The sequence below is a fragment of the Pongo pygmaeus genome, chromosome 12 (genome assembly GCF_028885625.2).
Source record: "Pongo pygmaeus isolate AG05252 chromosome 12, NHGRI_mPonPyg2-v2.0_pri, whole genome shotgun sequence".
In the NCBI taxonomy this organism is placed as follows: Eukaryota; Metazoa; Chordata; class Mammalia; order Primates; family Hominidae; genus Pongo; species Pongo pygmaeus.
This window is the reverse complement of record NC_072385.2, coordinates 97,457,474-97,472,277: the sequence shown is the minus strand read 5'-3', so window position 1 is coordinate 97,472,277 and position 14,804 is coordinate 97,457,474. Positions and strand designations below refer to the sequence as shown.

At 38.2% G+C, this 14,804-nt stretch overlaps 1 protein-coding gene across 5 annotated transcripts in view; it reads left to right on the top strand.

The window, feature by feature from the left end:
• The window catches only part of CRIM1 (cysteine rich transmembrane BMP regulator 1), a 195,843-nt gene that overhangs the window by 35,881 nt on the left and 145,158 nt on the right, over window positions 1-14,804 (top strand). For 3 of the 5 annotated variants that reach the window (XM_054473409.2, XM_054473424.2, XM_054473428.2), the window contains exon 2: window positions 5,105-5,278. The exons of the other annotated variants lie outside the window; for them this stretch is intronic. In XM_054473409.2, coding sequence (XP_054329384.1) covers window positions 5,105-5,278 — 174 coding nt within the window. The remainder of the gene's footprint in view (window positions 1-5,104; window positions 5,279-14,804) is intronic. 5 annotated transcript variants of the gene reach the window in all.

The window sequence follows — 14,804 nt, the reverse complement described above, 5'->3', positions numbered from 1 at the left end:
CCGCTTAGAAGCCCCAAGCCCTTTTTGGGTGGTAAATCAGGTCAAAACTATTTCCATAATCATATTAATATTTTATTTGCTTTTTTTTCTTTTTCCACTTTGCACTAACGGTGCAAAAAAAAATGGTACATAAAACTCCTGATACTTTAGTATGAATAGAGGTTGTGGCACCAAATTGTGCTAGTAAGTTATTGTATTCACTGTGTACTTTCAGTAAAGCAAAATGGTAAGTAATTAAAATAATAAAAATTAGTTTCCTTGAATGCCCTTGATCGAAGCAATACAAATTATTAAGTTTATGACGTTTCAGCCCTCAATTACACATCTTATTAATGTTCTGTGGGATGAAAGGGGAAATACACATAAAGTAATTCTGCTGCATACTGAAGTACAGAGCTTGTCATGAGAAAAAGCGTTATATTTCAAGATGTCTTCTGAACATCCAAGTGGAAGTGTTGGTTTAGCAGTTTAATATACCTGGCACTTCACTGTAGTACTCAATATTGGACATATTTGAACATTTATGAATTTGAATATATTTATGAAATTAGGTTTCTTTATTTTATACTTAGAGAAAGTAACTTACGTGATATCCTAATTTGGTATCTTGCAGAAATTATAAACTTAAAAATACGTTTGCAGAGGTACCTCAGTTGTCTTCACCTTTCAGGCTAGGAGACTACATCTTATCACATTTAGGGTCCCGGGAAAAAACCTACTTCATATAGTTAAAAATCAGTACCTCTGTTTTTAACTTTTTTTTTTCCTGACCAGTCCAAGGAGAAACCAGGAACTATGTTAGAGAATCAGAACCTTGATTCTTGTGCTGTGTATGTGGATTTACTTAGGAAAAAGATTTTAAAACATAATTTGCTGACTGCTGTTAGCAGAACTCTTGGGCTCAGATTTGATTTCTATAATCAAACCTCATTACATTTTTGCTTTCAGTCCTTGTTGATTTTGTTAAATTATTTTAAAATACAGTGTTCTGTAATTGAATACCAGAAAAGCATTTGTCTCAGTGGCATGTTGTACTTGATCCTATGAAGCAGTGGTTGCTAGGGAAACCATTTCCCAAGAAGAAAAACAAAGTATTGATTAGGAGCAGGCAGAGAATTGAAAGAGTTTACTCTCAAAAAAAAAGAAAATAAAAGAGTCTACGATGTTGTTAGCTTTAGAGTCAGTGATGCTTCCTGGCTGAACATAGTGGCAGCAATGTTTCTGAGGGGGATGGTCACCTTCACCTGAGCATCTTCAGGTGCAGTCCTCACCTGAGCATCTTCAGGTGAGTCTGCTGCTGCTGCCAGGAAACTTCTGCTGAGAAAGCAGCAGAAAACAGCAAGGGGCCAGCGGCCTCATCAAAGGCCTTTTAGTTGTGATTCCAGATTTGGGGGAAATGGTCTTCCTGTGGGGAGGCAGAGAAAAGCATCTGGCAGTGAAAACCAATTGGCTGTGAGATGGGCTGCTTGGAAGGACTGTTGATGCCAGCCAGGTGATAAGAGGTTGAAGTCTTAGAGCCGAATGGGGGGAAGAGAGTAATGATAGATGATGCCTAGTGAGAAATGTGCCCAGTATTCCAAGCATTTCTTTGAAATGTGTGCCTCGTACAGTGCTGTAATGATAAGCTTTTAAAATAGGATTTGTATTGTTTAAACATGTTCTTTATATTATCTTGAAACATAGTTTTCCTTGTGATGTTTTGTATATATGTGTACATATATACAAAATGTGTATATATATATATACATTTTTTAATTAGGCATTTTTTTGTTAAAGACACAACTGCATTGACCATACCAGTGACACATATGTGTGTGTGTATATACACATATATGTATAATACATATATATACGTGTGTATATATACATATGTGAGGCTTCTTTGTCTACTGGGGAATTATGGCTTACATAAAACCACTATGGTAGGGGACAACAGGTCTGTGCAGATGTTTGTGGGAGCATGGAGGATGGAGCAGCTTATTCTCCTGGGACAGGTAGAGAAGGCGTCTCGAAAGAGGTAACATCTGAGCTAGGTTTTGAAGGATGAGCAGGAGATAGCAGAGGAAGAAGGGAAGGAGGTATTCCAGGTGGACGACACTCCCGAGTAAAGCATGGGAGCAGTTCCTGCGGGTTTCTAGTAAGATCCGCAGTGTGCCCAGAGCATTAGGATGTGAGAGCGACTGGTGAAAAATGGGTCTGCAGAAGTAGCTACAAGCCATGCCATGAGGAAGCTGATATTCAGCAGTAAGAAGCTGGGACATTTTCTTATTGCCAAGAGAGAATTACTGGGCAGGTTTGTTTTTTGAGGAAGATGGATCTGGGGACATTGTGGGGAATGAGGTGGAGAGACAAGAGAATAGTGGCAGGGAGCCAGGTTAGAAGATATTGTGGTAGTTCAGGAGAGTGGTGTCTTCAGGGAGTTCCAATTAGAATGGTGGGAAGGGATGTTTACTGTGGAAAAAATTCTGCAGTAGGATCAACTCATAAACTGCACGTATTTATAAGAACAGTGATAAAGATTTCCTCTTAAAACTGTGAAGGAAAGGAGGACAAATATACATGGTTTTCCAGTAGTTCAAATGTTACTTGAATTTCTTACAAGTTCTTTTAATTCCTAGGGCTAAACTGCCTTTCAGTTATAAATTTGCATATGTAGTCACAAAAATTCCTGCATGGCAAATCTGACTGAACTGTAGTAAAATGCTAGTACTACTGGCATGTTCACAGTTAGACAGAGATAAGAAATCACTTGGATGCACATTTTGTTATAACTGAAGATAAATATCACCTTCTTTTCTATGTTGAATTTTTTCAATATGGTGTTCTTTTTCTTCTTCTTCTGACTTTCCTTTCAGAGTACTTTACTAATTTCATTGTCTTGAAGATAGGAATGTACCTTTATGTGTCTATGTTATATGTGTGTGTGTGTATGTTGCTTCTCTCTATATATAACATATATAACATAACGTCATATATAACATGTTATATATAACATGTATATATGTGACATATATAACATATGTTATATATAACATGTTTATGCTATATATCATATATGTTATATATAACATGTTATATATGATGTTATGTATGTGTTATATATAACATATCATATGTTATATATGTTACCTATATATGTTATATATATGTTGTTTCTCAGAACCAAATATAGGCTAAATAGGAGAACAGTTTTTAAGTAAAACATAAATTGTATGTCGGTATAAACTTCAAATCTGAAAGATAATCATTTTACTAAAAGCTGAGGCTTTGATCAAATAAGTGAGCCTGATCTCCTGAAATCAAAAACGAGATTTTCTATTCTCCCTTTTCAAAGGACCTCCCTGAAGCTCTTTATGTAGTAGATGACATTCTTGTAAAGACCTCTTGGTGAGAAAATATTTATTTCAGTCAGGAAGAGCAGACTTTTGCTTCACTTATGCACTGAGCAATGATGCCAGCAATAAAAGCTAACCCTATAAAAATAAGAACCATTTGTTTGTACTGTCTTTTTTTTTTTTTTTTTGAGGCGGAGTTTCGCTTTGTTGCCCAGGCTGGAGTGCAGTGGCGCAATCTTGGCTCACTACAACCTCTGCTTCTCTGTTTCAAACAATTATCCCACTTCAGCCTCCTGAGTAACTGGGACCACAGGCATGTGCCACCATGTCCAGCTAATTTTTGTATTTTTAATGGAGATGGGGTTTCACCATGTTGGCCAGGCTGATGACCAGGTGATCTGCCTGTCTCGGCCTCCCAAAACGCTGGGATTACAGGCATGAGCCACCACTCCCAGCCAAAAACAGATTTTTAAGATGGCATTTATACCTGCCTCAGTTTGAGCAAGAGGTTTAAGGTTTCTTAAATTCAAGTACTTTAAAAAATTCTCTTCAGATATGCTTATCAGAAACATGTTTACTATGTAACAGTCAGTTCCCATTTCAGGTGGGTAAAGTATCAGTTAAAGATAATGTTAAGTGTGGAAAAAACCCATATAATGGCCCAAGGATTCATAGAGAGAAATAGTCTAATTTCCTATGAGGAATATTATTAAGAATTGAGCCTGCATATGATTCTGTCATATTCATTGCATTTTTTGGAGCTGAGTCCCATGATAGCTGTTTTTAAAATCGACTTTATTTATTGTGGTCTGCTCCATTCCATGATCAGAACCTGATTTGGTCTCAGCCTTAGTATTCAGTTACCTCAGCCTGTCACTAAGCTGCAGCCCTTTAGTTTTGTTGTTGTTTCTGGCTTTGGGTTGGCAGTGATGGATACTATCAGTCTCCCCAAACGCATTAGAGGGGATCCCCTCCATTGTAACTCTTTTGGTGGTATCTGATTTTTGATGTTGATTATTAGCTGCCTTAATGCAGTAAGTTGAAGAGCTGTTTTAAACCTAAAGTTGGTCTCTATCAATAGAGTAAAAAATTAGCTTTTTAAAGAGAGTCTCACCCTGTTTCCCAGGCCGGAATGCAGTGGCGTGATCAACCTCGTGGGCTCAAGTGATCCTTCCACCTCAAACTCCTGAGTGCTGGGACCACAGGCATGCACCACCATTCCCAGCTAATTTTTTGTTTTGTTTTTGTAGAGACTGGGTCTCACTGTGTTGCCCAGGCTGGTCATGAACTCCTGGACTCAAGTAATCCCCCTGCCTTGGTCTCTGAAAGTGTTGGGATTACAGGCATGAGCCACTGTCCCTGGCCAAAAAAGAGCTTTTTAAAAAATAATTTTGTAGATTGACAAATGTGACTCTTGTAATTTTATTGAACATGAAAAAACCCAGAAATCTTTATTTGATATTAAACATTTTTAAAGGCATCTCAGTTATTGTTGTAATAACACATTAAGAGAAGTAGTGGTTTTTTATTTCAAACCTTTGTGCATATAGCTATTTAATGCCTACATGGATGGCTATTATTTCAGTTTTCTCAGTTATTATGAAGAGATTGGGTTTCATTCATTTGTAAAGTTTCAGCCAGACTGCCTTTCACAAATTGATTTGTCAAAATTGAATATTAATCTTGACATCCCAGTGCATTTTTGCCCTCAAACAGGCCTTTAAATGAAGCTGCAAACACACATTATCTGGTTGTTAATTGTTTTACAGATGAGAACTGGACTGATGACCAACTGCTTGGTTTTAAACCATGCAATGAAAACCTTATTGCTGGCTGCAATATAATCAATGGGAAATGTGAATGTAACACCATTCGAACCTGCAGCAATCCCTTTGAGTTTCCAAGTCAGGATATGTGCCTTTCAGCTTTAAAGAGAATTGAAGGTAAGCATTAATTTTTGTTAACCATCCAGTCGTAAGCCTTAGCATTATGTAACTCTGAGTAGTAATAGTATTTGAGCTTGAAAAGGCAAAGACAAGTTTACAGAGAGTGGTAGTTTGTATAATCCCAAGTAAGATGCGTAAAGTTTACCAGGTGCTGATGTGATGTGTGTGTTTCCGAGACGCTATGGAATGGCGGTGCTGTGGTGGTGTGAGCAGGGCCCTCTGTGCCAGCCCTCCTAGGCCACCTCTGCATAATGGATGATTTCACAAGCGGTGTGCTTGAGATCAGCATCTGTTGTCACCAGGTCCATTCTGTTTGATTTACCGTAGGATGGTGCTCCATGAGGAGAGTCTGCTAATTAGAAATGCGGCTCATCTGGCGTGAAAGAGTTATCTCTTTAGCAGAAGTGGGAGAATTATGCAGTGATGATTGAAGGCTTAGGTTGGTTTTGCTGGAGGGCAGGAATCACATAGGGCGTGGAGGGATCATTAGGCTCTTCACCTCTGGAGAGAAGTCAGAAATTGCATTCAAGTAACAAGAAAATTATACTGATATGGCCCATAACTTTTGTACATTCATACATACAACCGAGAAAAAACTTCAAGAAATTGAATATATGACTCATCACCACAGTAATCTTGAGTGAAGTACCGAGAGCTTGGTGCCATGGCTCATAGCCAAAAGGGGTAAAGCCTGGGTTTGGGTCTCCGCTCTGCCGCAAACCAGCATTAAACTCTCGTAGCCCCAGTTTCTTCTTGAGGGAAAAAAATACTGAAAGAGGCATTCTTAAATATACCTCTTATCTCTAAAATGATGTCATTGTAAGATGGAATGGTTGGTAATATAATACCAAGGATTCTTAAAGTCCAAAAATCAAGCTTATAAGGGCAGTAAAGCAGGACTGAAGTTTTGGAAATGTACTTAGTTTCCAAGTTATATTAAATGGTAAGGAAGAAGAAATTTGCAATAGCCTACAAAATAACGTTTCTGTTTGTATTTACCAGTGCTCCTGAATCATTAGAAAAGAATAGAGTAGAAAACAATAGAAATAACATTTGTGAATTGCAGAGGATCCTAGAGAACATTTAGTCCAGTCCTTGAACTTGACATTGGGAAACTGAGCTTCCACGCATTTGATGAGTATCAGTGCTAGTACTAATCACACCAAGTATTCTTCCTGTCACATCATGACTTAAACAATACCATTGGTTACGTAACTCATTTCTGTTGTTCAGTTGCCCTTTGCTCCCCACACCCATTGCCTGCCACAAAAGAGTATTTTGCCATCTTCAGTATGTAAACATTTAGGGATATAGATGACGTGATCACATGTCTATTTACATAGTTAATAATTTAACTATGCATACACATTTAAACTTATTCATATAAAGTCATACACAGTTTAGAATTACTACTTTTTGCTGTTCTTACATTTCAGGAAGCTGTCCTGAATGGTGAGGACGTCACTATTGTTGTCATTGTCTCTACTCAGGTCCCTTCCAGGTCATTTAATGCCCTGCTCCTGAACATGCCCTCTTCACTGCCACCTAAGTTGTTTGAGATGCAGCAGATTTTGAATCTAAGGATGATGCTATCCCAGGAAGTTTTGTCCCAAAACCCAGTATCTCGTCACATAAAATTAGGACAGTTGCATTTGTAATTAGTTAGGTGTGTATTTATGATCTTTGCAATGTGGAGATTAACGTGGAGATTAACTTTATTGATTTTTAAAGTGATTCTAAAAAGGCTGTTTGTGAGATCCAGCATTTCCAATTTTGAGATCATTCCCACAGGAATAATTACCGTATCTGATTGAATTTCTTTACTTGTTATTTTCCAACTTATTATTTCAGATGACTTCTATGTAAGCCAAATGTGGAATTAGTTGAGGTCATTTAAGGTTAATGTATCTTCTACAAACAGTGCTTTGTTATTCAAAATAAAGCACCAGGCAGTTTGTGAGATCTCGTAAGAAGTCAGGATTAGGGGATTTTCCTTTTCTGAGAAGGAATTTTGAAGGAAAAAGTGTACTTATATTCAGGTATATATTGTATATGAAAGAATTAGTGATGAAATCATACTTAACAAATAGTCACGTCGTTAATAGTGACAGAGACTTGGAATGCTATAGGACCTCAGTGCCAAGAAAGTATGATTTGGAATTGTATGATAAGGTGTCATGGAGGGTAGACTCTGAACGATTTAGAATAGTGATGATAATAGATTTCAGGAATGAGGCCAACATGGACGAAAGAAGAGAATGTGGAAGTGGGAATCTGCATGACTTAGATGGAATACACTTGGGAAACTGGTCAGAAAGAGCAGAGTTTTATGTTGGTGGACAATAGGAAATAAAGATTCGGGGCAGGATAGGACCAGATTATGAAATGTCTTAAACATTGTGCAACAAGCCTAAGCCGGGTAATATGAGCAATCAGAAATCATTGTAGGCTTATGAACAGACAGAAAGAAGATGGTGAAGTCAACATTAGGCAGACTTTGGTTGTGGTGGAATGCAAATTGGATTAGCAGAGGGAGATAATGGCAGTCAAGAGGCTCGTTGGAGAGCTTTTCAGCTGTTTAGATGTGTTACCACAAGAAACTGGAGTAGAGTGGCAGCAGGAAAACAGCAAAGAGATGGATATGCACCATTTTGATGGAAGAACCTACGGTATCTGCTAGCAGAAAAGGGAAGGTTGAAAATTACACAAAGATGATTCTAGGGTTTCTAACCTGAAGTAGAATAATAGTGCAAGTAATAGAAGTAGGAAGACTTTTGAGGAGTCTCATGATAAAATGGTACTGAAAATAGGGGTAATTGTTTTAGGGCAATGTAGAGGTCAAGAAGAGCTTAAGAAAATATAGGAGATACTACAGCATGTTTGGATCATGACCGGAATGATCTAGTAAGAAGGAAAAGCCAATAATGTAAGAAAGGCGATTGCAGGAGCAAAGACTTTCAGGAATAAAAAGGACAAAATTGTTTGTTTCTCAGGGAAGTATAAAAGAAGGTCATCATCTGACATTGAGATGGAAGAAAGGGTGTGGAAAATCAAAGAGAAAGAGGAAAATGTAAATAGACATCTTTAAAGGAGAGGACAAATGAATTAACTAGGGAAATGTAGTAGGGTCACCTACTGGTGCTGACAGCTTACTTGAGGTTAGTGGTTATGTCTTTGAAAAGAGGCTGGCCAGCACAGTTGCGTGATTTTCTCTTGTTCTTATGTAGGTGTGCAGTGTAGGTAGAGAGGTTGCAGGTTGGGTATTTTCTTGACCATTCTGGTAGAAAGAGGGAGTCATGGGGATTGAGGATTATATAAGAGAGCTTTATAGTGATTGACCGTGTAATCTACACTGAGAAGGAGACAAAATCAGGGAGTCAGTGATATGGAGAGTAGAGGGGAGGTTCTAGTGGGATTGAAGGATTAATGGAGTGAGATAGCTAAGGAAGCAAGTAGAAATGAATACTTGAAGAGAAAGTTATTATTGGTTGTAATGAGGGTTAGAAATTACTATGGATGATGTAGTTGATTGAAGAGGGGTGAAGAACAACATCACTGGGGGTGGGAGGTCAGATAGGTGAGTCAGGATGGAGTGCCTCTACCAATGATGAAGATGCCAAGGAATAGTAGCAGGGAAGATACATGGAGCCAGAAGTTCTGCAGGTAAATGCCACACCTCCGTGTGGCTGGTGATATCTAATTGCATATGCTTCAAGTGGACAAAGTTTTATTTTTAAAGGGGAAAAGGAAGAATGATCTTAAAGGGGCAGTGAGAACAAAGAGGATACCTATGCCCCTGCCAGGATTTATGGAATGTGGGAGATAAAGCCATTCCCATTTGAGAAGACTTCAAAGGAAAAAGAGTAATCAGGTACTACCTAGGTTACAATTTACACAAGAAGGTGAAGGGAACATCCAGAGGGAAGAATGAGGTCAGAAAGGATTTTGTTGATAAGCTCTAGAAGGCACAGAATGGGATTTGGGAGGGAGGCTTCTACAGGGAATGGGTGATTTTGCAAAGCCAAGAGGGGTTAAGAGTGCAGTGATGATGGATGACCTGGCGAATTTAGACTTGCTCTCAAATCTCTTACAGGAAGGTGAATAGTCTAGTTAAAGCCTCCTTTTAGGGATTCTTCTTTGAGTAGTTTATAGTATTAAGGGTGTGCAGTGGTGGGGATAGGGCAAGAAGAATAGTATTCTTGGCAGAGCATAATGAGAAAACATGGGTCTCCATTTCTGTGTTTTTGGTGGTGATGCTGAAAATGAATTCAAAATGTTGCTATAACATCTTTAAAAATGTGTGGAAGTCATTGCAGGGCATTTCAATGTTATAGACTTATGGAGAATACTGGAAATTTCTGAGCATTGAAAAAGTTCCTGTGTATTACTTATGTTTGTTTAAAAGGAGTTGGTCCTCAATTTTACTCACTGTTTTCATTTCTAAAATACTTGAACATATCACCATAAAATCAATTTGTTAAAAATATAAAGGAAATAGGATACTGAATAATAGTCAGCCATGGCTTGGTGCAGAATAGTTTGTCAGAGTGATCTGTATTTTCTAAGGAAGAAGTATGATAAAGGGAATGACCTGCAAGTTATCCCACCTTGATCTTGACAAAGTTTGTACTTCCGTGCCTTACTGCTCATTCATCAGTGATTTGGTATATGTTAGACTGAGCACCACAAAAGTGCACCATGGGCACGTCATTTTGATGCAGTAGTAAAAGCAGTGCCAGCCTCTATAGTGCCAGCCTCTGCAGCTGCCACAGGGGTGTTCTAGGGGTCTCTCTGGGCTCAGTGGTCATAAGTAATGTCAATACCAAAGGTTTCCATGATGCAGTGAACAAGTTGAACTTTTAAGTTTGCCTATAATTGCAAGTTGGGTACATGGCTTTTAAAAAAATTATTGTAATTCAGTGGTCATAATTCAAGAATTAATCAGAAATACGAAACCATGCCACATTTGGTGAAGAATATAAAACACCCTGGAAACCATTCATCTGTTTATTTCATCCAGCAAGTATTTATGAAATGCCAGATACGTACATGGCACTGTTGTATTTGTTGAGGATACAGCTCTCATGGAGCTTAACTCCAAAGGGGGACTTGGACTGAAGTCTTGCCACCGGAACTGTAGCATGGAGACACTTTCAGCTGTAGCAAGAAACCTGCTGCCATCCCCTAAGTACAGGGAAGACGGAGGCTCCCAGCTCTGTGCCCACCCACATTTTTATACAGGGTTGAAGGTCCATGGGGAGCCTGGGTGTCATGCACCAAGGGTGTCTCCTAGGTTTCTCAAACTTGAGAGAGCCTGATGGTCACACAGGCAGTAAATACATAAATAAACAAGAAAATACCATATGGTATGATAAAAGCTTTGGAAAACAATAACCAGTATGCTGTGATAGAGAATTACTTGGAAAATTGCTTTATTCAGGGATGTCAGGGACATATTCTACGAAGGAAGGGCAGTCCAAACTGAAATCTCAAAGCCCAAAGGAGTTTGCCTTATGATGACCTGAGGAGAGAGAATTCCATATGGACAGAACAGCAACTGCAAAAGCTCTAAGGAGAGAACAAGCTTGGTGTGTTGAAGGACTAGCAAGAAGAAACAGCGTGACCAGAATGGAGGGAGGGAAAGGTAAGGGCCAGACCACCTGAGCCCTTGTAGATGATGATGAGATGTGTGGATTTTGTGATGAGTACACAGGAAAGCCATTAAAGGATTGTGAGCAAAGGTTTGACATGATTTGTCTTTTAAAAGATGAATATGGTGGAAAAAGAGACTGGTTGGGGTAGGGAGATGCAAGAGTGTGAACAGAGCTGGCTGGTAGGGGTTCTTTTGGTAGTTCATGTAAGAGATAATGGGGCCTCGTACCTGAGAGCTGGAGATGAAGAGAATTAGGTGCATTCGAGATACCATTGGAAATAGAATTAGCAGGAGTTGTTGATATGGATGTTGAGGGAAAGAGAAATCAAAGAGTACTCTTAGATGTGGAGTTTAAGCAAATTGTAGTGCCCTTTACTAGAGGGAGGAGCAGATTTAGGAAGGACACAGGAGTTTTGTTTTGGGCAAATTAAATTTGGCATCCACATAGAGCTGTTTGTCACAAGCAATTTTTAAATGTAATTCAGTAACTCATTAAGTAGAATTCATACATACATGCTCTATGGTGTATAATTACAAAAAGATATCCCTGAGAAAAGTCAAATCTCTCCACAAAAAGTTATAACCTCATTGGGAGTTTGTATAGAAAAATAAGAATAACCTACTTTGCAGTGATTTATCACCAGGCAGAAACTGGCTGAAGGGGTGTCTGTCTTACCCATAAAATGTGTTTTCATCATTGCTGCATCACACATCACATGGGTTAGATTGGTGTAGAATATGTGGAACCTAGTCCTGCTTGCACAGTGAACATTTTGCAAAAGGAGGAAGACACTTAGGGCTTTAGATAATTCTCCTCTGTTTTAGCTGAAAACATTTGGAGAATGTTGAATGGTTTATGATTTTTGGCTGTTTTGAATTATTTTCTCTAAATATATAGAGAAAAAATAGACAATCAAAAATTGGCGTGTGATACTATACATCATAGTTTTATATTGAGTGGACAAATAAGAACTGTGTTGCATTCATAAGATGGATAAATCAAGGAAGGTTTTGTGGAGGAATTAGGAATTGAGTCCAACTCTGAGAAATTTGTTGATTGGCTCAGCAGAAGGGAAGGAGAGTTTAAGAGCAGCCTTGGATAGAAAAGAGAGGATGGGCAGAGAGGTACAGATAGGAAGATATTAAGGAGGCCAAATCAGTGGGCTTCAGTGGCTGATTGACTTTAGGGGATGAAGAAAGGGAAGACTTCCAGATTTGGGGAGGACTATTATCAAGATAAATGCTGGAGAGGAGGTGGTCAGGATAGATTTTGGGAGGATGATAGTCAGGATATATTGTGGTGTCATTTATTAGAATGTGAAATACAAGGAGAGCACCTTTGTGGGAGATTGGATGAGGTAGATACTCTGGTTATGTTTGAGGTATCTATGGAGAATCAAGGGGAGGATGAGAGTTACAGGTCTGGAACTCAGAGAGAGATCTGAGCTGGAGATAAGAATTTATGAGTCACCCTCCGAGGGAGACTGTGGTGTCTAATGACTTTTGAGTACATAAATGATGTGAGGAGTATGAGCATTTTTAGGAAGATTAATGTGACAGTAACGTGCATAATGGAGGAAAAAAGTGACTGGCAATGTTAACACACCAAGAGTGAGATAAAAGGACCCCGTGCAGGGAAGCTGGCGCAGGAGGTGACTCCTCTGTTAGCATGGTAGAAGAAAATCCAAGGATTGCTATTGTTAGCCAAGTGAAAGTCTAAAACACAATTGCGAGCGCCCATGATATTGAGATGTATAAAATGGAATACATTATTTTAATTAATTGTTAATTGATTGGTTGACTAATTTATACTCCCTTGTTTAAAAAAGCCTTTAAAAGTATCTGACTATAGTAGAGCTGGTCAGACCCACACCTGGAATTAGGGCTAGTTCAGAGTAGAAGCACTGAAATGATTAAGTAATTGGATAGGGAGGCCAAGAAATAGGATTATAGTCATAGACTCTTTCAGTCCAGAAGGTACTCAGCATTCTCTACAAGTACCTTCTGAGACAGCCGCTTTCAGTTTAGAGCTGCTTTAATTGTTGATTCATTCATGCATTTATTCATGTATTCATTCAAAAAGAATGTATTGAACACATGCCATGTGCCACTACGCCTCAGATTGCAGTGCAAATTTAGTTTGCTTTTACCTGAGGACTATTTTCTAAATGACCTAAATTGCAACACATTTTCAATATACTATGGGACCTTGCTTTGTTTTTTTGTTTTTATATTTTAATTTTGTATTGTATGGCTATGTTCTCTGAAATGAAACTAATTTTTACACAAAGACTTCTGTTTTATAGCCTTTTTTCTTTTTGTTTTTAAAAGCCTAGATAACAGTTGCCTCAGATCATTAACTTAATTATCCTGTACTCTACATTTACTATTTCAGTGCTACCTAAGGAAATGGTAATATCATGAGTTTCTTATTCCATTTTTAGTTTTTTACATTTCACTTATTTTACTTTTTTTTCTTTACACAAGTAAAGCGTACGTGCTAAATTTTATTCTCGATTGTTACCTTGTCCTTGGTCTAGAGGCTGTAGTACAACCCTGTGCTGTGTGTGGCCTAATAAAATGTTGTAAATCTTATGTCATCTGTAATGTTTGTCAGTAAACAAATCTTTCGTATTTAGAAAGGAATATTATACCATATTTTTATTTATATAACTTCTTTCTCAAAATCATTTTGGGTATTTTTTATGTGCGTGGGGGAAAATGCTCACAGAAAACACCCAAGTAAATGTGATCTGGTGGAGCTGGGAGTATTAGCATTCATGCCGCCTTTGAGATAGTGCAACAGAATTTCCTCTTAACGTTCCTGCCACTAGAACCGCTTCATGGAGACACTTTTCAGCTGTAGCAAGAAACCTGCTGCCATTGCGTAAGTACAGGGAAGACAGAGGCTCCCAGCTCTGCCCCTACCCGCATTCCCATACGGAACTGAAGGTCCATGGGGAGCCTGGGTATCATGCACTGAGGGTGTTTCCTGGGTTTCTGAAACTTGAGAGAGCTTGATGGCCACACGGAGAACTTGCTTAACTAGGACTAGACTAGGGCTAGGGAAATCTGCATTTCCAGCAAGCCCCAGGAGAAGCTGCTACTGCTCATTTTCACCACAGTTTGAGTAGAAAAGTTATAGAGTGTTTTTGTGAATCGACTTCGCTACACAGAGAAATGGATTTGTTGTGCTGGTGTCAGAGAACATCATATCTTCAAGTAGTCACTGGACCTAATTTTGATTTCCACTGCTTCTTTCATTGTTTTTTTAAAAAAGCATATCTTATACATTGCTTTGCTTCAGATGTTAATATATGGTAATGATTTTATTATGCAATTAAAAAATTTTTTTCTCAAGTAAATGTTAAATTAAAAATGAAATATTTCATTTTATACAGGACCTCATGGTAAGGGACAAAACAAAGCCTGGGACTCGGATGCTGGAAAAATCATTTGCTTTTAATAGAGTTGATCCTTTTCATAGGTTTACCAATTTGGTCTTTGCTAAACTTTACAAATATATCTAAAATTTTATGTCTATGGATTTTTTTGGCAATTATATTGATCTCCATATGGCATTAAATGCCATTATTTCAAAATATTTCCTGATATGTTATTGACTGTATTAGAAATAATAATTAATTCACAGGATCAGATATACTGAAAATTAAATTATATGTTCTTCAAAAATATAATTGCTGTTTACTATAAGAGTATTATATAGCAGAGTTAAACTAATAAGACAGTCGTTACGAATTATCACCACTGTAATTGTTCCATAGGAGGGAGGATGAAAATGGGTGGATTGTGTACATTTTATAAGGTTTATGAAGTTTAAGGGAAAGGATTTGGGGGAAAGCTCTTGGC